The 27,017-nt window shown below is 43.1% G+C and overlaps 3 protein-coding genes across 3 annotated transcripts; 2 read left to right on the plus strand and 1 right to left on the minus strand.

Moving 5' to 3' along the window:
• The first annotated feature begins 2,986 nt into the window (after positions 1 to 2,986).
• Positions 2,987 to 7,382, plus strand: LOC130194081 (60S ribosomal protein L5-B). Its single transcript, XM_056414965.1, has 8 exons — positions 2,987 to 3,085; positions 3,566 to 3,635; positions 3,727 to 3,842; positions 3,987 to 4,121; positions 4,246 to 4,448; positions 5,805 to 5,982; positions 7,019 to 7,107; positions 7,223 to 7,382. The coding sequence occupies exons 1-8, from the start codon at positions 3,083 to 3,085 to the stop codon at positions 7,320 to 7,322; spliced, it is 894 nt and encodes a 297-aa protein (XP_056270940.1). The 5' UTR covers positions 2,987 to 3,082; the 3' UTR covers positions 7,323 to 7,382.
• A 225-nt stretch (positions 7,383 to 7,607) lies between these two features.
• LOC130194080 (divergent protein kinase domain 1A-like) lies at positions 7,608 to 16,334 on the minus strand. The gene is made up of 5 exons (XM_056414964.1): positions 15,552 to 16,334; positions 10,574 to 10,708; positions 10,355 to 10,462; positions 10,071 to 10,247; positions 7,608 to 8,669 (listed from the first exon to the last, which is right to left on the minus strand). Exons 1-5 carry the CDS (start codon positions 15,603 to 15,605, stop codon positions 7,854 to 7,856), a joined length of 1,290 nt encoding a protein of 429 aa, XP_056270939.1. The 5' UTR covers positions 15,606 to 16,334; the 3' UTR covers positions 7,608 to 7,853.
• A 7,488-nt stretch (positions 16,335 to 23,822) lies between these two features.
• On the plus strand, positions 23,823 to 24,817 carry si:ch73-389b16.1 (uncharacterized). The gene is made up of 2 exons (XM_056415036.1): positions 23,823 to 24,299; positions 24,396 to 24,817. The coding sequence occupies exons 1-2, from the start codon at positions 24,230 to 24,232 to the stop codon at positions 24,815 to 24,817; spliced, it is 492 nt and encodes a 163-aa protein (XP_056271011.1). The 5' UTR covers positions 23,823 to 24,229.
• The last annotated feature ends 2,200 nt before the right edge of the window (positions 24,818 to 27,017 follow it).

A 27,017-nucleotide genomic window follows, 5' to 3' on the forward strand; every position in this document is an offset into this window, starting at 1 on the left:
CAGGCTGTCTTCTTAGTTGAATCAGGAAAAAATGAAAACTCTGTTTTGTACTCAGTGGTTATTCCTCAAAAGAATACAACCATGAACCTAAATTGGAATAAAATAATCTAAAATGAACTATAATCCGACGAGGAGCTCCTTCTCTACGTTTGATAGCTTCACACAGCTTGGCATTCACTGAAGGATGGCTGTCAATAGAAACTCGTGTTGAAAACACATCCTGGCTCTGGTGAAAATATGAGAAAGCCGACTTTCTCCACAAGCATACCGTACAGTTCTGCAGCCTACTTTTCAGGTTTTACGGGAGCAGTGACGCATGTCTTTTGTCAGTTGTTGGTCACTCCTCTGTTCATTGAAGTAGCTGAAAAGCAGCTGACGTTGTAGGAAAGACTTGGCAGCGCCATGGCGACTGTAGGCCACCGAACCTGATACACCGTCACAACAATCACGCCTCAGGCTGTCAGGCTTAAATAATTAGACGTCTACGGAGACAGGATGGCATAGTAATTCTCAGTAATGAGGTTCACATCGTCACTGAGCCTAAAATAGTTCAAATGGAATGAAAATAGATGATGAAAACATTAGATGTTGTTGGGTGAGTTCGCGAATATCAAAATCATTGTGTGGCATTAGGGATTAAATGTACGTATTAACTGTGACTGTGCTCGCATTGTTTGGAGTCACACCCATATCCTCAAATGCACTCTGCTGATGCACTTTTTAATGGCTAAATTAAAATGCTAGATTTCTTCTACTGGAGTGGGAAACAACACCTGACTGAACATTTTAAAAGGCACCAATAAAACTATCGGCCATTACTCCATTGTTATTAGCCGGTTAAATCTGTTTGTCTGTCTACTTCAATAAATCTCAAGGTGAGGTTTCATGTCACTTGGTGACATAATGATTGACAGTGATTTGAGTCTGAGATACTCCCTTTTGGTGGCTCATGTTTCCGAAACACATTGTCTAATTCTGACTTCTGCCAAATTTGAAATGCTCTATCCACATTTTGATATCGGTTACAATTTCAAACTCCTGATGGTTTGCTAGCCCACATCACTAGACATGTAAAGTTTCCAAAATGCAATGTGAAACGTCTGAATAGTGTCACGGCCGGGCTCTAAAACTGTGATATAATCTACAAGAAGTTTGTAAACAGACTCTTGATAGAAGAACATACTATTATTTATATATATATTTTAGTTACCTTAACTAAGGTCACAGGGGTTACCTTTCCAATGGAACCTGAGCTATGTGTAGTGGGAAACTTCCCAACTTTCAATGGGTCTTTGATGAAGCTCCAAATTAAATTAGCATAAATTGCTTGATGTGTGTCCAGGAAATGTATATAGCAATGACCTGGAAGTCTCAGAAAGAAATATAAGTTATGTTTTAATATCTGGCACCCTTATTTGGAGTACATGGGTACAACACTAACGGTACCATAGGACTTTAACTATTTGGAGCTCTGAATTATGCATTGTGTCATAGCGGCATCTCTGTGCTGTGTCATCACTCTATGCACCAATATTTAATTACTTTTTTCTCTCTTTGGATGGGGAAATTATCTATTTACTTTATTTATTTAATTCATTTACTTGTGTATTTTTTTCTTCTTTTCTTTGTCCTAACTTGTTGTGTACTTTTCTGTAATTTTGAATGTAGTATGCTCTGTATGCTCTGTATGTTTTTTTATTCTTTATTCTTTTATTGTGAAAATATTGGTGAAAATACAACAAAAATATATATATTTTAAATCATTTATAAAGTGAAACAACAACTTGCACTGTAACATAATGACATGAATGCATCTGCAAACTCGGGCAGGTGTAAAAACACAACATGTTTTTTCCATTTCAAATTAAGGAGCTGGTCTAAGAGACAACTGAGTATCTAAAATCAATACCAGAGAGGGCATTTTCTACAGAAAGTGTCTCGTGGGAGCAGCAGAGAGACTTCGGACAGTCGAAAGAGTCGGAGTGTTACGCTCATGTGAGAGAAAACAAAACAAAGGAACGGGAAACGAGTGAAGGCCACACTAGAACTTGGGGCTGTGTTGTACAAAAGCTCATTGTCTCAGTGTACATGTGCCAACCGTTAATAGATTTAGCCATTGACACTGTGGTGTCTCTTGAATAGCTCTGTGTGTATTCAGCTTACTGTTAAACATGTTAATCAAGGACCAGGTTTGATTTATGGCAACATTTTATTTTAATATAATCTTTGTCACAGTGTCAGATGCTTCCTTTGCTGTACCCCTTAATTGTTTTTTAAACAATAGAACTTGATATCACAATATAAAACAACATAGAGGCCGACCATGATGGAGGATTGTCTCTGAATCACTTCCCTGTATCACATTGCAACCCTGTTGTCGACACATTTTTAGGTTGATGTGACACTGACATGTAAAAAACACAAAACAACAAGGACTCACACTACCACTGTTCTCACAATGAAAACCAATTGAATGCTGCACACATTGTAAATACAACACGACGAATATATAATGTGTGCACAAAACAGGTGAAGAACCTTCATTTGAGTTTTTGACAACTTATCGAATGGAGGGAATAAGAGTATGTAATGAATAAAAAAAACAAGCCTGCTGAAAGTTGAAAGTGAATATGTGGCTGATAACTCCCCACAATCTTCCCCTTTTCTTTAAGTTGAATCCTATAAAAACAATTTAAAGGAATTGAAACGCCATTGTGTCCTAAAATAGCGGAATATGTTATGTTATAAGTGAAAGCCAGAAAAAAATCCACGAGAAGAACTTGGCTTAAAGATGTAAATATGACAACTACAACATACACCATAGCCAGATTTGAATCACAATTAGACCTGTTTTTTAATTTCCCTGACAGATGAGTGGTGTTATTTTGGGTAAATAGCCGCCCCGGCTCGATAGGGGGCAGAGTCTCGAAACCTGTGCAGCATGGTGCCTGGGAGGCTCATCCTGTGACGCGCTATTTACGGAGCATGCGCATGGTGTCTCTTCCTTTTTTCCAGTGCAGCGGAGTCAAGCTACAGTCTTTGGCTCCGGGCTCCTTCATAAGGAGACAGAAAGACTGCAAAAATGGTTCGTAATTCGTCCCAATATGTGTCCCCATGCGCGCCTAAGACATCCCTCGTGCGCTGTGTGCTGTCGGACATTGACGAACATGCTGCTGGCGCTCAGATGAAGATAGATTGAGTCCCGCGGACGCTCTGCCCGGTCCGCTTCAACGTGGCCTAAACGGCCGCCTCCACAGACTCCCATGTTTCCCTTTTTCCTGTTGAGTGTTTTCCTGTGATTTATTCCCTCCGCGTGTGACCAGTGAGCCCCTAAACCCGCGTGCCCCGAGATTTCCATATCATACACCTCACTATCTGCTCGTTTTGTGGTTGCTGCTAGCTCCCCGTCCTCCTCCATTGGTCGAGCTGGCTAACGTTAGCTCTGTCTGACGTTGACAGCCGACGACTGTGAGCTAGCCTGACGTTAGCGCGTGTGGCTGTCCGTGTTGTCCCTGACACTAAGTTGATGCGTGTCTCTCCCCCTCCTCCCCCCCCCCACATGCAGGGTTTTGTCAAAGTAGTGAAGAACAAGTCCTACTTCAAGAGGTACCAGGTCAAATTCAGGAGGAGGAGAGGTAAAAACACCTCGACAGTCATGCCAGAGCTTAGTGACATCTCAAAATGAGCGTCCTATCATTTTTAAATACGCGTGCGTTTCTCTTCCAGAGGGAAAGACTGACTACTTCGCCCGCAAGCGCCTGGTCGTGCAAGATAAGAACAAGTACAACACACCCAAGTACCGTATGATCGTCAGGTTCTCCAACCGAAACATCTGCTGCCAGGTGAGCGCTCGCTGAACTTTGACCCGTCGACGACACCCTTGAACTGATGGTGTTGTGTGGCTGTGCAAAAAAGGCAAACGATGGAGACCCAGACGTGTGATGCTTGCGTGCTCTTTGGATTGATTGCGTGCGATTGCCCCGCAGATCGCCTATGCCAAGATCGAGGGCGACATGATCGTGTGCGCGGCCTACTCGCACGAGCTGCCCAAGTACGGGGTCACCGTGGGGTTGACCAACTACGCTGCAGCCTACAGCACTGGGCTGCTGTTGGCCCGTCGGGTACGCGCACTCTCCTCTTTACATGCTTTCATCGCATCGAGGCCAAACTCGAGAGCACGACTCTGCTGCGCCTGGTGTTGATCTTGATTGACTTATTTGTGTTCCTTTAATTCTGCGTCCTCAGCTGCTGAGCAAGTTCGGCCTGGACAAGGTGTACGAAGGCCAGGTCGAAGTGACGGGCGACGAGTTCAACGTGGAGAGCGTCGACGGGAAGCCAGGCGCGTTCACCTGCTACCTGGATGCCGGACTTGCCAGAACCACCACCGGCAACAAGGTGTTCGGCGCCCTGAAGGGGGCTGTGGACGGAGGCCTGTCCATCCCACACAGGTACGTCAGGCTGGAGCGGATGCTGCGTGAGAAATGCGGTCTCATTCCAAAAATGGGATTCGGTTAAATAGATGTCCTTTTTTTTTTTTCTTGACCTCCTTGAACTTTGAGCAGACTGGTGAAAATACCCTAAGATGTCGAATACTTAATAAATGGGTCTTTATATTAGATACATCTTCAATGTTGCTGCTTGGTGCTTTGCTCTTGTGAACTTTTCATTTGTAATGATAAATATGTTGATATTCCAAGAAGTCTAAATCACATTAATGATGCATTTGAGGACACTTTAATTGCCCGTAGCCCTCGCTAATGTTATCAGTATCACCGCCTGACTTTCATACAGAGTCAAACTGTTTGCTGTGACAAAAGCCCGTTTAAAAAGGCCGCCAAATATGTTTTTTATAATTAAAAATGGCACTCCAGAGCTCCTAAATTGAAGTGCAGTGTCATGGCTGAATCGGTTGACGTTTGATATTGAAATTGTAAAGCAGTGAACGAAGCGGTTGAGTTGGGATGAACTCGTCTGTCACGGTGCTGCGGATGTAATTCAAGGCATGTTTATGTGAGTGATGCTGATTTGACAGATGTCGTAAGCGGACGCTTTCAGGGAATCGCAGTAAACGCTTGAAGAGGGTTTGAGTAGGAAGGTCGTATGAAAGGCTCCGGCGCAAGTTGAATGCTACTTGTTGAGTTGCTTGTCCAGTGGCGAGGCCTGTGAGGTCTTCAGTCATCAACCCCGCCCTCCTCCTGTGAGACTTCTTCCAGAGGCAATTGGAACATGTTAGGGTTGTTTGTGCCGTTAAATATCTGGTGTTCTTTGGCATGTGTACCGTTTGGATTGCGGTAAACTCATTTCTGTTGCCTGTAATTCAGATGATTCAAAGACGCAGTTTAGACTTTACACTAAAACATTTAGTCGGTTACAAAAGGATCCAGAATGCCATGTCCTGGCCACCTGTGTCTACCTTGCATTGAGAAGCAGCACTCTGCGTGTCAGTGTGGTGGATCTGTGGCCACGTGTGGACGCCGTCCGGCCCGTGTGAGGGTTACGTTTAAATGCGGCCTGAGCGGTTTGCTTGCGTCCGCGAGGAAACCAGGAAACGGCAGCAGGCTTTTGAAAGCCGGCGACGTGCTGAGGCGCCGTCATTGCGCCGCCGGTGGAGATGGGTGCCCCGACGGAATTTATTGCAACGCCGTTTTGATAATGCACACGAGTCGTGCGCACTGCAACGCAGCGCCGTGTTTATTGTGCACTGATGTAATGTAACAAAGTCTGCCTGCCTATTTTCAATGTCATGTTGATGCTTACTGAAGCTGCTGGGAGTCACCTGTTTTGTATGTTTATTTCCCCCCCAGCACCAAGCGCTTCCCTGGCTACGACACAGAGAGCAAGGAGTTCAACGCCGAAGTTCACCGCAAGCACATCATGGGCGTCAACGTGTCCGAGTACATGACCTACCTGTTGGAAGAGGACGAGGACGCGTACAAGAAGCAGTTCTCCCGCTTCATCAAGAACGGCGTGGCCCCTGAGGCGGTGAGTAGTTGTCGGGCGTTGTGAAACGATGCTCGCTGCATCTGGACAGATGTGAACGAGTCGCGTCGCGGCCCAAGAGCTTCTGTTCATCGACGGGTCTCATGAGTGGCAGGTTCTGCCTGTCGGCGATTCATCATGAGGACGATTTCATGGCACAGCGATCGCATCCTTTCCCTCCTCATTAACAAGCACATAATTAATTTGTGTTTGGTGCTTGTAATGGAGGATGCAGCTTGCAGTTCTTAACACAGCGTACATTCAGCCATAGCCCCTGTGTAATTGTGCTGAGGCTCCGTTGGTCCCAGTAAATTGTCTTTATAAAGCATGAGCATCATAATCGCAATGACTAACACGCTTGAGCTTCTCCAAATTTGCATTTGAGTAAAACATTCCTACAACTCTGACCTCATCCTCAACACTATTGTCCCGGACACGTATCTTAAGACTGTGTTGTGGAGTAATGTTTCATATCATTGAGTCTTTAAAAAAAAAAAAATTTGATACACAGAGGATGAATGTTTGTCCCCGAGTTGCATAAAATTTAATTTAGCTGACTTTTTTTGAAGCAACTTATAATCATAGACTATAGACGTGGCTACAGGGAGCAATTCAGGGTTACCCGTCTTGCTCCTAGGTCTAGCACAGACGGGGATCGAACCACCGATCCTCTGATTTAAAGACTAACCACTGACTAACAGTCGCCTCTGGTTTCAAATTCATCCAGTCAAATGGATTTAATGCATTTCTGACTAAGCTCCTCCAACAGTTGGCACAAAAGAAGTTAAATTTAGCTGTTCTCTACTTTAAAAAATGCTCAAGTTTAGAAATTACATCTTTATACTGCTTGTGACATCATGTGACATGATGCATGGACATGGACACCAAAAGGGCAAACAATTTTGAAACTACATGACAAATGTCCAGTTAAAATCGTCATGTTAAATTTCTTGGCTATAAAACCAGCCATTTCGTCAGAATTTATCTGCCAAAAGTGTTTCGAATTGCACCATGAAATCGGATGTTGACTTTGTTTCAGATTGAGGAAATGTACAAAAAGGCTCATGCTGGAATTCGTGAGAATCCAATCCATGAAAAGAAGGTGCCCAAAGAAGTCAAGAAGAAGAGGTGAGAAATGCTGATTTGTTCAGTCAATCCAGTTCGCAAGTTACGCCTTTGGACACCAGGAATGGACAAAAAGACGACTGCCCATGCTAATTGTGCTTTTTTTGGTCTGGCCTAGATGGAACCGTGCCAAGCTTTCTCTGGCCCAGAGGAAGGACCGCGTCGCCCAGAAGAAGGCCAGCTTCCTCCGCGCTCAGGAAAAGGAGGATGCCGAGTGAGGCGTCGGCCTGCTCCGTTCCTCACGTGGCAATTTGTTCTAATAAATCTATCGAAAAAGAGTGAAGTCCCCACGTGTGCTTATGTATTGACCTTCATGTGTCTTATCTGTTTGTTTTTTTTGATCCCCTTTTTAATTTCAAAGGAAACTGCTCAATGGCAGATTTCCTTCATAAATATTTCAATATAATTTCAGCAAACTGACTTGCCTTCTCGAAGGTGAAATCTAAAAGTAAAGGGCTGACGACTACTAAACGATGCACAACAAAGGTTAAGCAAGCACTCGCCAAAGTTGATGAGTCAAATTTATTGATACTGTCACGGTTTCCGAAAAATTGCACGTGCTCATTTTGCTCGAGTATATTAAAGTCAACTTGTGCTATAATATGAAAGTTTACATCGACCAGCGCTTTTAGGATAAAACGTCAGTTACAAACGGGAATCGCATACTTCTGTTTTCCTCAGTGGGAAAACGGTCAAACATTTTATTTTAAAAACAAAAGCATCTGTCCCTGGACCCCTTGTCTATTTTTTTATTTGGAGTCTTTGGTGTGGGAGATTTTCTTCCACAGTAAAGTCTTCAGATTGTTCAGAATCAACGAGTGCTCAATTTCCATCTGTTCCACCGACCCCTTCAGTGCGACGCAGGCGTACAGCTGCTTCTCGAGCTCCTCCCGGACGTCCGACGGGGCCCCTCTCAGGACGTAGTCCTTGAGGGTCTCGCAGGCCTTGGCCAGGTTGGGCCTGGTGACCTCGGGCGTGCAGCGGTGCTTGGTGAGGTCGCAGGAAGTGAGGCAGTCCGCGCCGTACACGCAGTCCTCGTCCGCCTCGCAGCGCTGCTGCCTGATGTCTTCCTGGAAGATGGCCTCGGGGACGATGTACCGCGCGTCCATCACCTTGAGGTCGTGCCGGTCGTTGTAGCCGAAGCTGGCGGCGCTCACGTCGCACATGAGGAAACTGCCGAAAGTGCCGTGGAACACGTCCTCCACCAGCTCCAGGAGTCCGATGGAGATCTTGGCCTTGTGCGGCCAGGAGGGGGTGAACCACTGGTCCACGCTGTGGCGCAGGCCCGCCGGCATCCACACCTCGACCACCCAGGGCAGGCTGACGCCGTACAGGGGGGAGTGCGGCACCTTCTCCATCACGTACAGGTCTCCGCAGAAGCCCAGGAGCTTGGGCGTGTGATCTCTGTCCTGCAGGACCAGCGCCAACAGGAACTCGTTGAGCTGCAGCAGAGCCCACGTGGAGTGAGCCTCGGGCAGCGAGATGTGACCGTCTTTGTTGGCGTCGGTTATGGACAAGACTTGGGTCGCCAGGTCGGCGAGGTTGGCCTGATCCCCCACTTTAGCCTGTGGAAGGAAAGAAGAAAATATCCAGAGCTTTTAAGTTTACTCGATGCTGGATTCTATTTGATATCGGGTTTAAAGCCACAGCTGGTAACTTAAAATATATATTTTTACTGTATTTGTTTATTTTATTTATTTAAACCTTTATTTAAATCTCATTGAGATTAATAATCTCTTTTTCGAGGGTGACCTGGCCAAGGCTGGCAGCACCATAAAAACACAGTTTAAAAGATATTATATTATGTGAGGGAAGCAGGCAGCCTTTGGAAACATCTGGGCCCCTTCATAGACATTCTGCCATCTCTGGACTTGGCTGATCGTGGTGGTGTGAGCCTTCCTGGACCGGCGTCAAATTAAGCCCGCTGCAGGTTATTTATTTTTTATTTATTTTTTGGGTTTTGTTTTGGGGGGTCCACAGTGATGTATATGTTGGGAGTGTTGTATTGGTTTATGTAGATATAAATGTGTACGGATGGGTGTAGGGAAACTGTAGATGTATAAATGAAAGGAAACAGAGCCATACAAGTGGAGGGGTGGGATGGGGAAAAGTTTGTGTAATGTTTTTGTTTTGTTTTGTCTTTTTTTTTTTTCTCCTTGTGTTCATCTTGTTAAAAAAAAAAAACATCATCCTTGTGTGGTGTTTTCTACAAAGTTATACATTTGTGTATTTCCTTTTTGTAAAATAATATTTTCAGCATAACAAACTGTAAATGCTATTTCACTACAAATATCCTGTAAAAAAAAAAGAACAAGACAATTTTAAAAGAAACAAAGTTTAGAAACACTTGTCATAACCGAGTTAATCTAAGAAACCTTTACATTTTTGGGAACCTGCCTATTTCTTTTCTTTTATATCTTAAAGCAGTAAGTGGTATCAGTTCTTTGAGTTTTAAATTATTCTGCAACATATGAGGGTGCAGAGTACACAAAAGCCCTTTAAAAAAAAAAAAGTCCATTGTGGAATTTGGTGCCGTGAGCATCAGGAAGTCCTGAGAACGACGAGAGTATTTTCAGACACTTTTCTAGATTGTTATCCTGACTGTAGTACATGAGAATGAAAATAATTGTGTTGTAATGCTCCTATAATGGCATTTGAAAGATTCTGGGGGAAAAGAGTCACAGTCTCTCATCTGATCGTAGCTGCGTGTTTTCACAGCTTCACGAGCAGTGATTGGCTGCTGCGTTAGCGACTCCACGTCTGATTTGTAGTTTTTCTTTGGGTGCAGTGGGATCTTGCAGGTGTCATTATGAGCAGGAAAAGGAAAGGGTGGAAACAAATTCATTTGATTTATTTTTTCACCTATTGATCCGTCAGGGTTTCGTGACAATTTGAGCAAATAGGACATCAAGTTGTTTTTGTTCTTAAAGTTACCAGCAGCAGCTTTTAATGAAAGGCCTCCTGACCTTTAGGTGGTTGAGGATCATCTCTCTGAACTTTTCCACAGACGTCCCCTTGGTGGGCTTGTCGAAGGCCGCAGACGCCTTCCTCGGCTCCATCTCACTCCCCAAATCGTAACGAGGAGCCTCCTCCATCTGGCACTTAATGACTCCCTCCAGGTCTCCCCAGCTCCCAGAGTACACCTACAAATAAATAAACAGGGGTAGGCCTGAGATGCAGCTGGATTTGCCACAAGCAGACTGGAAAGGAATGTTTGATAAAGAAAAAAATTTAAATAAATGAAAGTAACCTGGCTTTTGGGCTTGGCGGTGAAGCACTTCCCCAGGTACAGGGTGCCTTTCTCACAAAGGCTACTGCAGGCCGAGCCGTCGATGACTCCTTTCCTGTATTTATCACACTGGAAAATACGATGGAAATATTGGTCAGCTCACACAAAGGTAACGGGGGAGGGGGAAAACAATATTATGAGTATGGTGTGGGTGGGTTCATCATGCACTCGAATACTCACTATTGAATTTGTGCAGTCGTGCCCGCGACACAGCTCCGTGTAGGACGAGTACTCGACGTACACGATCCAGCTGCCCACGAACACCGCCAGCCATGAAAAGAACAGGTACTTCATATGCAGGTAGGAGAATTTGGCCTGTTGGAAACATGTCAACGGTTTACGTCACTCGGCTATGGAGGACTTACAATTTCTTAAGTATAAATAAATGCATGAATAAATATAGGAATAAATAAATGCTTAATTAAATGTATAAATAAATGAAATGTAGAAATATATATTTTTTAATGATGTCCTGTTTAGGTAAAACTTATATTTATTCATTCCTGTATTTATTTATACATTTATTTAAGCATCTATGTATTCTTGTATTTATTTATTTATACATTTATTTAAGCATTTATTTATTTATTCTTGTACATATTCATGCATTTATTTATTTATACTTAAGACATTTTAAGTCCTGCATACTTGGCTAGATCACGTGCGAAGCTTCGGTGCGACATCGCTGTTCCAAATGAATTAATCCGTCCTAATTCTAGTGGAATACAAATGAGCTCCTAAGTGAGTTGTGTCTCAGAGTGCATCATTAGTGCGCCCTATCTCTAAATAGGTGCTCAGTAATTAACAGTAAATGGTGTTTGTGGTCTGCCTCAGCAACAGTGGAACATTTAGAGCGACTCGAGCCTCATTACCGTGTCTTTTGATTTTCTTTCTAATTCTCCAGCTGATGAATACAGTCTGCTTAGATCAATAATGGCAGCGTTCCAATTGGAGAAGAGCGGTAGTTTTTAACCGTACTTCCGTTATGGATTATTGCACTTGACAGGGATGGACTCCCCCCCCCCCCCCTCCCCCTTTCTACTGTCGGCCCCTTTCAGTTCCATTTATCTTTATTGGGATATGAATCTCTATTCTCCCCCACCCCAACCCCCAACACACACACACACACACGCACAACCTTTTCTTTTTTGTTGTTTCTGTAACACTCTGTTAAATGTAAAGTAGCTCGTTGGTCACTCTCCTCCTTAGGAGCATAAGATGCGAGGTGTCGTTTCAGTCTTGACGAAGAGATTACATTCGTATCGGTCTCTAAATGGATCTCCCACAGATAATATAGAAATAGAGCTTTCAGACAGCCACTATATGTCACTCTGTAATCTAATTTCTCCCCAAACAGTGGTCCTTAATCTCATGTTACGGATTCTAGGAAAAAGCATGTGTTTTTTTCTGCCAGCTCATCATTATTTCAAAGAACGTCTTTTTTCTTCTTCTTTCTCTTATCTATTTCTGAGAATTGAACACTGTGAGGAGTTTACACACAGGATTGTATTTAAATGCTATTTCTGATAATTTGAAGAATAAAACCTGCATTATTTGTATTTAACTTTTTGGTCACTTTGCTGTAAAACACAACAATGACATATAAACCATATGCAATTGGTCAATGTTTTACCAATTTACACATAGCAGACACATTCTTTCTGGGCACCTTAAATAACTACGTTTAAGAGCCACTCTCCTGGCAGCTCTTTGTAGTCTTTCGTAATTATATGTGTCCTTAACTGCTAAATGTATTGCTTTGTTCACTTGTTGATTAATGCAGCTGAACTCTTTTTGGGCAATACAATACAAATATATTGAATTATAATGAAGGGATTTTTTTTATTTCACCACCATAACAATATTCTGGCAATGTGAAGAAGGCTTTAAAACTTCATTTAAAGGGTGATGTAAAGGTTTTAAAGAGACAGGCACTAAAATGTAGAGTTTCAGATGGAGAGTGAATACAGCTATATTAACACTGGCATTAAGTGTTTTTTTGTATGTTTGCATTTAGCATGTAGACATGTTATAGTTGAAACCCAAAATACATGTATGAACATAACAATGTGCATTATTTGTCCCTTCTAAAGAAAGGAGAATTCACAGAATGTACAGAAAATATGATTTAAGTTTAGGAATACAACTCTTAAAAACAATCAGCACATTTCTTTTGAGTAAATTGAACGATTAAAAAATCAACTAATAATGAACTATTGGTATTTCAGTCAAAATTACCGCTCATATCTTTGATTCTGACCCCTTCTGTGCGTTTTATGTTTTCCTATCTTAATCACAAGTCTACACAAATCAAACATGCTGTTTTTCCTCAATAGATTACTCTCTGACTGCTGATGTCGCTGTTAAAGAAATGAGTCCAATATATTATTGTAGACATACAATACAAATCATCTCACAAACAGCCCTCAGAAATGATCAATGACCGAGCTATTTAACTCATCCTATTTAAATACGGTTTCTGCTGCTTTGTTTATTGACTGGTTTACTTACAAATCTGACCGTCCGTGCTGGCCCACAGAAAACGGAAAAGCAGTGACCGCACGAGTGCTGCCAGTACCTCCATATTGATTTTTCCATAGGTGTAATGCATCAACAACAAAAGCATTATGGAAATAACACCCCGCGGGGGAAACAAATGGATGCTCGGCCCCTTTTCTAATCGATGCCGTTTGTGGCTTTCATTTCAACTCTGACCGATGCATTTCTATCTCTGTCTGGGATTATGTATTGACCCTATGTGAAGGGAGAGAATTACACAAACACGGCTAATGAGGTGATATTGATCGTGGCTGCTGTGACAGCTATTAATTAGAGACTGACTGGGAGCTGTGGCCGTGTGCTGGGGTGGGCTGGGGAAGAACCGGTCGGCCTCCAACCGGTTGAACTCTCTTCTCAGTTAACAACCGCACCGCAAGCCCTGTTGGGGAAGCCTGTGTCTTTTAAAAAAACACCTCAACCCACGAAGGTTCAGTCGTACAGATTTCAAAGACTTGCGCTGCACGGTGTCAGCGGCGCGAGCGGATGCCGCGCTGCCGATGCAGAGCGGAGATCAAAGCTGATCAAGAGCAGCATCACAGTTCTGATACTTGGCTTGTGCAGCCTGCACGCCAGTCATCCATTATGTATGATTGTGGAGCTATTCCTCCGAGGTTGCCGGTTAATGGGCCGCCGCGCAGAGCCGAGAAAGGCATCGACAACGAAGCAACAGAAGATGGACGGGGCTGGGCGCGTGCGGTTTTGTGCGTGTGATGGAGAGGGACGGCGGCCTTCCAGAGTGAGGTCGCTGAGCGTGCCTCCTGTCACAGACTCTTTGGAGGGGGGGGGGGGGGGAAGGGATGCACGGACACGATACAAAGATCGGACTCATCACAGTTCAGACAGAAAGAAAGCAACACTCACACACACACACACACACATTGCGACAATAACACATGTGAACATCACTTTTTCTGTCTGTCTGATGCTGCAAATCTCACATCAAGACCATGGTGTTCACACACAATCGGTCCAGGCAAGGACTGCAGCTCCCCCCCCCCCCCCCCAATATCTGAACCAACAAGTCCTGTGCAAAATAGTCCAATGGGGCTCATCAGAATCATCTCCGATCTGAGTCTGATTCAACATCAACTGAGGCGTATTTAGCGACTATGTGATCTTAAACTAAAAACATAGCAGACAATTTACATGTAATGGGAAGTAACCGCTAATGTGCATGTAAAAACAAAAAAAAGACTGAGGAGATCTTTGTCTTTGTCATGTTGACAAAAAGGCATATTTTCAGAGCGGGAAAATCTCTTAACGTCGTGAAAATGGTCTCAATGGGTGTCACAGCAGCAGATGACTCACAGACTCTCAGGCTTTCAAGAGGCACGATACAGGCTTTTACGCACTTCGCCATCATTGAACTCATTAGTATGACTTGAAGACTCAAGAGACAAACTGAGACGATGTGTTGTTTCTCTGTGTGCACAGGTATGTAATCTATAGGAACAAGAGCAACATTTCCAATTTGCGGGTCTTGTCAGCTTTTTATATTTCGAAATAGCTTTTCTCCAAGGATCACAGACTGACACTTCTTAAGTTGTCACTGGAAGGCTGAGATGGCCTAGAAAACTGAACGATGCGGGTGGCTGTCCCTGGAGGCTGACTGGCTGGTTCTCCCTCCAGGAACTGCACTTGATTTTTTTTGTTTGTCCCTGAAATGCATAGGGAAGGTCAAGACAGCGGCTTAGACGAGCCCACGTGTTTCCACCAAAGTCAGCCCCGAGGTCTCAAAGATCAAACAGAGAGGGTGGTGTGATGACGCAGCAGCATGAGGCACTTGAGCCTTGGATGTGAACGACTTCATCCCCGGGATGTGCTCAAGTGGACTTATGATCTAACTGTGTGGATCCTATAAATGTGGGTCCCTGAGACCACGTGTCCTTGAGGGTCTTTATTTCCCCGTATAGCAGCAGAGATTCATTCTACTTATGAGCAAAAGCCACCTAATTCCACTCACATCAAACACGTTACATAACGTTCTTGCTCATCTTCCATGACGAGGACAAGCAGCTGCACCGTGTCACAGGTCCATGATTTCATTCAATCCAAGCGAGTGATGGTAAAGCCTTCATTGTGGTGTCGGCAACCCACGAAGAAGGACTGAGGACACAGTGAATGACTCAAGGTAACGTAAAGTTTTGCAGCCTCAGATACAGTTTATTTTGTATTCCTTTTTTTTATGAGATTGTGGGCTACCATCCCGACATATCGTGGACCTGGTTGCTACAGCAACGAGGATCCGGAGGATGGTTGAGCCGTCGAGCATCAAGTGACTTTATGATTCATGAGTCTGGAAAAGCATGCATCTTAATGCTTGCAAATTGCCTCTAATCCATATGCAATACGACGGTCAAATGAGGATGAAGTAGTATAAAAAGGTGGTGTCGCCTCGCCGCTCATATCTCCATCTGACACCTGAGTGCATGAGGCGCGGGCTACAGCGGACGCACACACACACACACACACACACACACACACACACACACACACACACACACACACACACACACACACACACACACACGCACACACGCACACGGCTGGCTGGATTCAACTGGACACCGGAGCGAGGGGGGATTACTCAGAAGCTTACCTGGATGTTCAGCGGCTTTCTGCAGAGCGCCCATGGAAGCAGACCTCGCGCCATGACAAATGGAGAGCATCTCACGCGAGCGGCAGAAAATGGGAAATTGGGCGCACGCCTCGCGCGGGTGTCAGGCAACGCCTGCGGCACTCACCTCACCCTGGACATTTACCGAGCGGTGAAACATGACCGATTGTCTCGGCGGCACCGCGCGGATGATGCGTTGCTCGGGGAGGCGGCGGCGGCGGCGCGCGGCGGGAAGACCGAGCCGCTCCGTCGGATGCAGCGAAATGAGACTCATGTTGGCCGCGCTCAGTCTGTGGGGCGTTTTGGACCAATTAGAGGCGGAGGATGGAGAGCAGTTGGAAGCCTCCTGCAATCTCGAGCCTTCAAGGAAAGATGTTGTGTTTTCACAGCAAATGTGTTTATATGTTTAGGTGGCAGACAATTTTATGTTTTGGATCTGTGTTTCTTCTCTTCTTTTTTAAGCACAATCACACAATTTGTTACGAGTGTGTGAAAACCATGTGTCTGTTGATTATTTTATATGTGAAAATATATCTATTTATTTTAGTGTGAGACAAAGATGTCATATGTTGAATTTAATACGCAAGACACAAGTGCTTTACGATAAACTGCTTCATAAAGTCACATTTCATTAAACGCTTTATTAAAGCTGCACTAAGCTGCATGTTTGTATCAACATGAATCTGGGTGAGTACTTGATTCTGATTGGCCGTGACTGATAATATAGAACCTCCTTTCCAGTGAAATTGGCTGTTCATTGTTCTAAAATAATGCACTGCCTGCAAAAAAATAAACACTGAGTGTAACAGTATGGCAGCGGTGAAGTGAGGCTAGCTGCAACAATCAACATGTTCTGTGACCATGGAGGCGTGTTCATGCGTTTCAGGATGGAGAAAGTTATTTGTATACATAGGTCGACATCTCACAGGGGTCACAGGGGTCACAGGACTCTGTTCCCTGATTGGCTGTGGGTTTTCTCGCCGCACTTCGCCGCTAAAGGTTAAACCATCCCATACTTTTAGTGTGGCCTCAGAATCAGAATGGCAGCTTTCCACTGGCCTCACTTTGCTGGCTGCTGTTTTGGGTTTTTGGCACAAGTCCTTCACTCACAGTGAGCAGCTGCACACCATTATCACCACAAGCTGCAGTTCCTTTCATCTCCATTGGGCGTTTTTAGTGTCTTTCAGCTCATTGTTTTGCTTTTGCTTTAGGTTACACTAAGGAGGTGGTGGAGACCAAAGCAGAGGCAAATGAAGAGTGAATATTTACTTACATTGATGTAGAAACACTACTTCATATGAATGTTACTGTAAAATAGGCAGTTACCATTCAGCAACTGGTACAATATGTGCATAAATAAAGTCATCAGTGTGAAATGGCTGAGACTTAGACCCACAAGCTCAGAGAACTTTAACATTTTACAATACATATTGCTGAAATACATTTAAACAACATATTAAAAGACATTTTGACCACAATTCCAATGAAAATGTGCTGGTTTGAATAAAAAAAGCTAAAAATAATAATAATATTTTCAGGAAGAGTATCAGTCTGATTGAGAAACAGGCAGATGTCTCCGGGCTTTCTTCATGGTGAAGTCTCACAACTCAGAGGGACTGTGTCAGGTCGAGGATGGAGAATACGAAGCTGTCAGCTCCATTACCCCGGCAAGATCATGAATCCCGCCATCCTTGTTTTTCATATGTATTTTAATACTCGTTACATCTCATTGGGATTAGCCAGTATTAAATGCACAGATTTTCTTCTGTTGTTGAATCTTACTAGCGGGGGAGCCGAGGGAACAGCTGCAGAGCATCCTCTTCTTTATGTGCTCAGATGGAGATTTGCATATTAATGTGACATGCGGAAAAGCATAAATATCACAGTATTGCTTTATCTATAATTATGCACCTGAAATGTATATGAATATATTTCTCTGTCCATGATTCTGCAGTGGCATGTGATATCTCTGGCCGGCAAATGAAAGACATACAAGACTCTAAGAGTGCTCTGGAGGAATGCAACAGCAAAAGGTAATCGTCATGTGCAGCATGATGCACATTGTACCCCAAAAAACTGTCAGCGGTTGCGTGTCGCAAGAAAAGCATTGCCAAGTGTGAAAGCACAAACGCAATATGTCTTTTGTGAAATGAAAGAGATTTGATTTGCCAAAAACTGAAGAACTGGGATAGCCGCATTCCTAAATTCTTTATGGAGAGAACATTATAGGGAAGACAGAAACTAAGCTGGCATCACTGCCTGCTGTATTGGCTTTGCTGGGAGAGCAGCTTAGAGATTGGAGGAGAGCTTTATGAGCCTCTGGACAGAAACACATATGGTGTTTCCTGTGGTTATGTAATGCTGATTACCTTGAGGCCCTTTGAGTGGGCAGATTAAAAGAAAAATATATTTCCATATAAGAACAAACAACATCCTTGATGCAGAAAAGAAGGCAGAGGTGGCACCACTGCATGGTGCACTGAGGAATACTGAGACAGAGGGCTTCAGAAATATTCCTCGTTGGATGCCTGACAAGTATAGATAATCACACACAGTTTATAATGCAATGAACGCCTTTTCCACACACGTAACCTTTTAGATTAATCAACAGCAGAGAACACCCACAGAGATTTCCACGCGTAAATTCAGTTTACCTTTCATTAATCCCCGTTTAGTCTTGCAGCCCACACCTGCTCATTACCTCGCCGTCCCACCCACCGACATCCGCCACAGGCCGCCACGTAGCCGTGGTAACGGACGACATAAATAATCTCTGGATTTCTACCTGCTTCATAGAGAGTGTGAAGATGTTGAAAATGATTCACAAAAGAGAAATATTGCTCCATGAAAAGCACTTTGTTGAGAGAGAGAGAGAGAGAGAGAGAGAGAGAGAGAGAGGGGCAGACTCACGTGAAGTAGCTGATGTTAGCCTCCCCCCTCATGGTGACTCTCCTGTATTACAATGTTACAGCTGTATCCAGTGTGGGTACAAAAGATATGGATCTTCAAAATGAGGAGGGAGTCACCTCATGAGCTAAAGAAGCAAGACAAATCACACCAAGACTGCATTTGTTGTTTTTCTGCACTGGCAAATCCTTTTCAGTGATTCCTGCTTATTCTAACCAGAAGTGAGATAGCGAGGCCTTTAAAGACTCAGTGTGGTGACATCATGTTTTTAGACGAGGATTGTCAGTGTATCCAAACTCTGATCCCTCTTCCTCTGTGCTTTAGAGTGCATGAATGAGTCACACTGCTGCACTGGCTGACTTGCTGGTTTATTACAGAGGTACTTTGGAATTAAAGGGCCAGTTATATAATATCCATAGCTATTTTTGTCCATAATTATTGTTGTGTTTTTGTTTGTTTAGCTTAGAATTACCCCTGCATATATCTACATGGGAGTGGGCCATGTCGCACCGCCATTGTTCTACAGTAGCCCAGAATGGACAGACCAAACACCTTCTTCAATTCAATTCAATTCAGTTTATTTGGATAGCCCAATTTCACAAATTACTAATTTGTCTCAGAGTGCTTTACAATCTGTACACATAGACATCCCTGTCACAAAACCTCACATCGGATCAGGAAAAAATCCTTCAGAGAGGGCCTTTTGCATTTTTGGGTTACCTTTATATACGTAACCAGTTTCTTGTTTCAGAAAACATGTTTTGAAAAAACGGTGTACTTCTAGTGTCATTGAATAAGCTCACGTCTGAGGTAGAGCGGGTGATATAGAGGTTGAGAGTTCCCTCAGGACGTTTCACCCACCACATATGAAAAGAAACATTTATTTACCGAACAGCATTTCTGAAAATATGTTGTTCTTGATTAAATTTACGTAACAGATGGAGTGTTTTCGCTTTCAGCGTGCCTTATATAAATGCGATGACTAATGTTTTGGTAATGAGCCTGTGGAATGAGACAGTAAAAATGACATTTCGAGGGAGTCTTTTTTCTCCCACTCTTTACCCTTTAATGTGAGGGATTTTTGGAGACCACAACTTGGGAGAAGTTGAACTGTTGAGAGCAGATTTGAGCAGCCAATGATTCGGTTGACACTGACAATTAATCCTGTCAACTACTCCTGACCTACAGTGGGTACGCAAAGTATTCAGACCCCTTTAAAATGTTCACTCTTTGGTTCATTGCAGCCATTTGCTAAAATCAAAAAAGTTCATTTTATTTCTCATTAATGTTCACTCAGCACCCCATAGACATTTTTGCACATTTATTAAAAAAAGAAAAACTGAAATATCACATGGTCATAAGTGTTCAGACCCTTTGCTCAGTATTGAGTAGAAGCCTTTTGAGCTCGTACATTCATGAGTCTTCTTGGGAATGATGCAACAAGTTTTACGTACATTAATGAGAAATAAAATGAACTTTTTTGATTTTAGCAAATGGCTGCAATGAAACAAAGAGTGAACAATTTAAATTGTTCTGAATACTTTCCACTGTATATTCAGTCTATCATCTTTAAAAGATAGACAAAGGCACTGCAGCATGCCACATGTCCATGCTTGTGGACACTGCGGGATCAGAGTCGAAATATGTGATCAACAATGTTTCATGCACTTCTTGGTCATGTCACGTGCATAGACGGAGTGTTCTGGAACACAATCGCTTCATTGTAGAAAAGTCTATTAAAATGTCCAACACAGCGGCCTTTAATGGGTCGCTCCTCCAACTGGATTACCCCAAAGGGACGAGTTCTCATTTTTAAAACAGACATTGCTTTTTTGGTTCCAAGCAAAATGTTATCCTGTTGACTGATAATGCCTCAGTCTCATAAGGCCGGGGGTTTTAGTATTCTAATAATGAATGTGATTTTGTTTTTGTTTCCGCATGTGGCCGACCTCAGAGGATGGAGTTGAAGACGGAGGCCAGTCACGCTTTAGGAACAGCCTTATAGGCTGTATATAAGAACAGACGGAGCCCCAGGAAGCCCGGGAGAGGGACATGTGGCTGAGTGTTAACAGCATAGGAAAAGTTCAAAAACTAGAACTAGAATATAATTTGTCGCGGATCGGCCTATGTCTAATCACTGCAATCAGGAGAGTCAGCACATGGGCGCCAGCAACACGGTTCTTACCGCGTGTGTGTGCAGAAAATCAAAAAAATGTATGCAATAAATAAAAACAGGTGAATGTAATTTTATACTTATGCCTCTGTCAGATACCATTTTATTTCATTTTTTATACTTGATATTTTTTTTAGGTATTTTTACAGAAATACAACCTTCAAAAGTAGGAATGCATAATAATAATAATAATAACACATTACAAAAATAAAGTAAAAATGAACCATGCATCTGGCCAAGAAGGGCCATAAGGAAACACAAAAATAAAATAAATAATTATAAATCTCAGATATCATTTTAGGGGCAAATCAATGGAGCAAAAGTCCAATTACTGCGGAGATATTGCCATCTATCTCCACCTGTGACGCCCCGTCCACTGTCTTGGATCTAAGGCACACATGCCACACATTCAGGTCAAAACATTTAGCCATCATGAAGAAACGTAGAAGGGATATATGGTGGTGACTAATTAAGCACAAAGAGACAACAGCCTCCACCGAGAGGCTTTGCTTTGCAAAGAACTCAACACACTGGCCAAACAACAGCAAAGAATAATTAGCAGAACACAACACATTTAAACTTTACTACTGAATACATACGGAATGAATGTTCTTCATTCAGTTGTCCTTATGGGGATTTTGTTATTAAGGTCAAAAGTCAGGAGCAACTTCTGTCGGTTGGGGAGTGTTTGGCACTCCAAATCGTTTTTGTGCATTTATTTTCATTATTAATTTATGTTAATATTATTGCTGACAATCCGTAGCGTTAGAGTGAGATTAAGGGCCGAATGAAAAGAGGGACCGATGAGAACAACGCCTTTATGTTCTAAAGCTGTGGTGGTCGGACTCAGATGCAATACGACGGAATGGTGAGTGGAGAGCAGAGATTTATAACAAGTAAAAAACACAAAGGGGAAAACAGGCAAGGAAGAAGGCAGGGTTTTCAGGATTGGGGACGGAAGACTATGGTGGTTACCAGGGGAAGAGGCAAGGTGTAGAAGTCCAAACAGACATGGTCGTACTGGCAAAGCATGAACTGGCAGTGAGTGTGTGTGAAGCGAAGGCTTAAACACTGAAGGGAATAGGTGCAGCAGAGTGCACAGGTATGTGTGATAGAGCTGGCGAGGTAATACAGAAGGGAGTGGGTGCAGTCGGGTGGGGATGTGTGATTGAGGTGACGAGGTGTGACCAACCGGTGTACAGAATAAGCTGATGAGATGGATGTGACAAACACTGAATGGATTGATTAGGTGTGTGAGAGACAGTGTGTCAGCAGAGAATGCCAGCTGAACTGGGACAAAATACTGGCACCAATAAACCCGAAACGCACCGCCTCGCAAACCTGCAGGTGCCAGATTGTAAATGAATGCAGCTCGAGGCACGCTTTCATCCTGCTGTGGCCCGTCTGACCTCGATGTGTGCCGATATGTAGCACCACGCAGGAGAGTGATTAAAACACACACACACACACATACACACACAGAGGGGCCTCATTACCTGGCAAAGCGGCCAGGTAATGAGAGCTGGCTGCACAGCATGCTTATTGGCCCCACACCTCCATGAGGGGGCCAAAGGCTCTTTGCTCATGCCCAGAAATTTCCCAAACACAGCAAAACTAGAACGGGCACTCGGTAGAGCGCATACCTTCGCATATCACAAGATTGGGCATTGAATTATGAACATTTTGGCATTAGTTTCATGCCAATTGGATAAAAATTGAGCGCGCTATGGTAAAAAGAAGATTTTGACCTTTTCATGACCTTGACCTTGACCTTTGACCCGATTGATCCCAAAATCGAATCAAATGGTCCGCGGATAATAACCAATCATCCCACCAAATTTCATGCGATTCAAGAAGATGTTGACCTTTTCATGACCTTGACCTTGACCTTTGATCCAATCGATCCCACAATCTAATCAAATGGTCCCCGGATAATAACCAATCATCCCACCAAATTTCATGCGATTCGGTTTAATACTTTTTGTGTAATGCGAGTAACACGCATACAAATAAATAAATAAATACACAGCGATCAAAACATAACCTTCCGCATTTTCAATGCGAAGGTAAACAAGAAGTACAAAGAAATACAGAGGCAGAGGGATACAGAACCACCGCACACTTCAAGTGGGTCATAAGTGATGATCGATTGAAGTGAAGATCACTAACCGCCTGCCGACTACTTTCACATCGACTGTAACACAATGACATCGTTGTTAACACACTGCCCTAAAGCCGTGTTGGGATGTTTCATGGAACATGATCAACAACAGAGAGCGCATGGCTCCTCAGTGGGTTGTGTTTACTTTGATATATCATCATCATCTTTGTTTATACTTTGCATTTTAATTTTTTCCATTTGTATAGCACCTGTCCACACACTTTAACCAGCTCGAAATTCACTTTGGTCACTGCCTTGTGTATAGATGTTTCCTCTGTATATTTAGTATTTTAGTATTAGTATTTAGTATTTAGCATTTAGTATTGTTATTGTTATTACCTTCGCATTGAAAATGCGGAAGGTTATGTTTTGATCGCCGTGTATTTATTTATTTATTTGTATGCGTGTTACTCGCATAACTCAAAAAGTATTAAACCGAAGCGCATGAAATTTGGTGGGATGATTGGTTATTATCCGGGGACCATTTGATTAGATTTTGGGAACGATCGGGTCAAAGGTCAAGGTCATGAAAAGGTCAACATCTTCTTTTTACCATAGCGCGGTCAATTTTTATCCAATTGGCATGCAACTAATGCCAAAATGTTCATAATTCAATGCCCAATCTTGTGATATGCGAAGTTATGAGCTCTACCGAGTGCCCATTCTAGTTGTGTTTTATTTTTATCTTTTATTTGTATTAATGCTCTAATGTGCACCCGCTGCTGTGATCCTCAAAATGTCCCCACTGTGGGACTAATAAAGGATTATCTTATCTTATCTTATCCTGTGATGGCTTGACATAATGGTGTTTTAGATGCTAAAGGTATCACCGGTATACTGTTGAGATTAGCCCACAGGCGTCGCGCTGTCCTGATCATGTTTTCAACTCGTTTTAAACCTCATTTCTTCTCTTCTTATTTGTTTAAAATCCTCCAAAAGGGAGCTCTGTCACCAGCGAGTAAGTGTAAACAATTATCCCTCTTGCTCGGAGCCAGTCTTATGACTTGTCAATTATAATGGTGTGTACTGAGAACCGTCTGTTTCCGGATGACTTCCAGACATGTGCCGAGGACACCAAAAAAATGCTCTAAAAAGCTGCATGTCGGCCGCAGTGCAGTTCATCCGCAAACAGAAGCGCTGCTTCATGAGCTGCAGCAGCTGGAGTTGAAGTCTATGCGTCAGAACATGATTGGATGCTGAAAAAAATCGGCTTCAGAAGCGTCGCCCTTGTTGTCTTCTGCTCATTGAGTTTGCCGGCTGTTGAATCGCAGACAGGGTCGCGGTGTCAAGTTGCAGGTTGTGCAGTTTCAATTTTTAAAACTCAACACGAGTAAGTTTGACGGCGAGCTCACTCAGAGGGAGCAGGAGTTCCTGAAAATCCGGCGCGACAGCGACACCAAGGCGGCCGAACTTGTCAAGATGGAGAAGATGCTGCGGCAGACCAAGAGCATGTGGGACAAGAAGACGGAGTCCAGTTCGGAGAGCATGGGTCTGTGTCGTAAACCTCACCTTCGCATTATCTTTCGAGTCTCTTGCTGATGGTCGATGGTGAGTGACTTGTTTGTCCCCCCCCCGCTTGTTGCAGTGGAGGACCTGGAGGAAAGAGTACGCTCGAGCAGACGACACAGGAGGAACTCCCTCCATCACACGCAGATGCTGGAGAGCCAGATGAAGACAGTGAAGGGGCGAGCTGGTGGGCACGCTGGACCATCTCCAGGAGCTGAGGAACGTCTTGCGCCGTTCGCAGGAGAAGGCGGAGGAGCGCAAACTCACCATGGAGAGGCTGGCGGCCGGGCTCAGGTGAGGAGGCGGCCTTTGAGTTCCAAGACGAGGCTTTGGCCTTTTTTCGAGCTTCAACCCAACGTCTGGCCTGACCCCCCGACACCCCCGACGACGAAGCTGCGCAGAGATTACGTCACCCCCCCCCCCCCCCCCCCCCAATACGCTACTGGAATAGAAGGAAGAGACTGGGAGCGCCGCCCTGGTCTTCACTCATCGCTGCAGTGAGGCTATTATTTGGAAACCAATTAAAAGATTGAGACTTTGTTCGTGCTGTATCACAACCTGCCTCGAACAAACGTTTAAAGTTGCTTCTTCATCCTTTTATTCACCCTTTTTTACCTTCGCATTGAAAATGCCGGAAGGTTATGTTTTGATCGCCGTGTATTTATTTATTTATTTGTATGCGTGTTATTCGCAAAACTCAAAAAGTATTGAACCGAATCGCATGCAATTTGGTGGGATGATTGTTTATTATCCGGAGACCAGTTGATTAGATTTTGGGATCGATCGGGTCAAAGGTCAAGGTCAAAGGTCACGAACAAGTCAAAATATTTCGCAGAACTCAAAGTATTGAACCGAATCGCATGAAATTTGGTGGGATGATTGTTTATTATCCGGGGACCAGTTGATTAGATTTTGGGATCGATTGGGTCAAAGGTCAAGGTCAAAGGTCATGAACAGGTCAAATCTTCTTGAATCACATGGAATTTGGTGGGATGATTGGTTATTATCCGGGGACCATTTGATTAGATTTTGGGATCAATCGGGTCAAAGGTCAAGGTCATGGAAAGGTCAACATCTTTTTTTTTTTACCATAGCACGATACATTTTTGTCCAATTGGCATGCAACTAATGCCAAAATGTTCATAATTCAATGCCCAATATTGTGATATGCGAAGGTATGCGCTCTACCGAGTGCCCGTTCTAGTTTCTTCATTATTTCATATGGGGAGGGTTATATGACCTTTTGACCTGCTTTGTCCATTTTTTGCCCCGAACCTGCTCCTCTGTGTCCTCTGGAGACCATCGGTGGGGCGATGATTGTAAATCATCAGAGACAAAGAACAGTTAAAAGAAATATACAAATTACACCTTCTTGTACTTCTTCAAGCTATATGGAGATAGCACTCTTATGAGATTGCTCATCTTAGAAGTAACAAATAACCTGAGCCGCTCCCATGAATGTTTTTTCTTTTCTTTTTTTTCTGGGTCGCCCCATGCTCTTGCATTTATGAAAAGAAAACACCCCCATGATTGACGACAGAGATAACATTCTCCATCTGCAGCCCATAGATCACGTCCGTGTTATTGCTTCACGAACCCCATTTTAATGAACTCCTCCTCCCTTCCAATAACAACATGTATTGTTTTTGTAATGTAATCTAAGTAAATGTGATGTTATTAAATTCTTAGGAATGGGTCAGTTTTGTTTTCCTGGACGCTGACAGTCAAATATGGCTTTTTAAATAAACTGTTTGAGAATTAATTGTCAGGAATGCGCAAATAAACCATCCTGAGATGTGAGCATTAGACGATGAAGGAAATCAATAGCGTACGCATCAACTGGGAAAAAAAGTGTGTTTCAACTGGTTCTGGGATCAATAGCCTTTTGTCTGCTTCCTGCGGTGAGTCAGCTGAAAGCAGCGTTTGTTCCTTCCCTGTGGCTGGGATGTGATCACACACATCTTCTTTCCCAGCCTCCCACCATGTGACACCTTTGTTCACTGACCCTGACATGGATCTTCAGCTGTAATCATGAAACCATTACAGGGTAAAGACTGCTCATTATATACAGCCATGGGTGTATAAGAAGTCTTTAGTGACATCATATTGCTAACTCCAAACAGTTTAGAGCTGATATACTGTATATATATATATACAGGACTGTCTCAGAAAATTAGAATATTGTGATAAAGTTCTTTATTTTCTGTAATGCAATTAAAAAAACAAAAATGTCATGCATTCTGGATTCATTACAAATCAACTGAAATATTGCAAGCCTTTTATTCTTTTAATATTTCTGATTATGGCTTACAGCTTAAGAAAACTCTAAAATCCTATCTCATAAAATTTGAATATTTCCTCAGACCAAGTAAAAAAAAAATTTATAACAGCAAAACAAAATCAAACATTTGAAAATGTGTTTCCAGATGTTTCGAGTTAATTAGACGATTCAAGTGATTTGTTTAATACACTACTAGTATACTTTTTCATGATATTCTAATATTTAGAGATAGGATATTTGAGTTTTCTTAAGCTGTAAGCCATAATCAGCAATATTAAAAGAATAAAAGGCTTGCAATATTTCAGTTGATTTGTAATGAATCCAGAATGCATGACATTTTTGTTTTTTTAATTGCATTACAGAAAATAAAGAACTTTATCACAATATTCTAATTTTCTGAGACAGTCCTGTATATACTTG

The sequence above is a fragment of the Pseudoliparis swirei genome, chromosome 5 (assembly GCF_029220125.1).
Source record: "Pseudoliparis swirei isolate HS2019 ecotype Mariana Trench chromosome 5, NWPU_hadal_v1, whole genome shotgun sequence".
NCBI lineage: Eukaryota > Metazoa > Chordata > Actinopteri > Perciformes > Liparidae > Pseudoliparis > Pseudoliparis swirei.

Bases quoted from the DNA above. Each gene is read 5' to 3' on its own strand.
- si:ch73-389b16.1 (XM_056415036.1), top strand. From the start codon at position 24,230: ATGGAGAAGATGCTGCGGCAGACCAAGAGCATGTGGGACAAGAAGACG. The intron at 24,300-24,395 runs GTCTGTGTCGTA...CGCTTGTTGCAG, and splicing joins GTCCAGTTCGGAGAGCATGG to TGGAGGACCTGGAGGAAAGA.
- LOC130194080 (XM_056414964.1), bottom strand. From the start codon at position 15,605: ATGGCGCGAGGTCTGCTTCCATGGGCGCTCTGCAGAAAGCCGCTGAAC. The intron at 10,709-15,551 runs GTAAGCTTCTGA...TGTTTCCAACAG, and splicing joins GAAAGCCGCTGAACATCCAG to GCCAAATTCTCCTACCTGCA. The intron at 10,248-10,354 runs GTTACTTTCATT...ATTTATTTGTAG, and splicing joins CCGCCAAGCCCAAAAGCCAG to GTGTACTCTGGGAGCTGGGG.
- LOC130194081 (XM_056414965.1), top strand. The intron at 3,636-3,726 runs GTAAAAACACCT...TTTCTCTTCCAG, and splicing joins CAAATTCAGGAGGAGGAGAG to AGGGAAAGACTGACTACTTC. The intron at 5,983-7,018 runs GTGAGTAGTTGT...ACTTTGTTTCAG, and splicing joins ACGGCGTGGCCCCTGAGGCG to ATTGAGGAAATGTACAAAAA.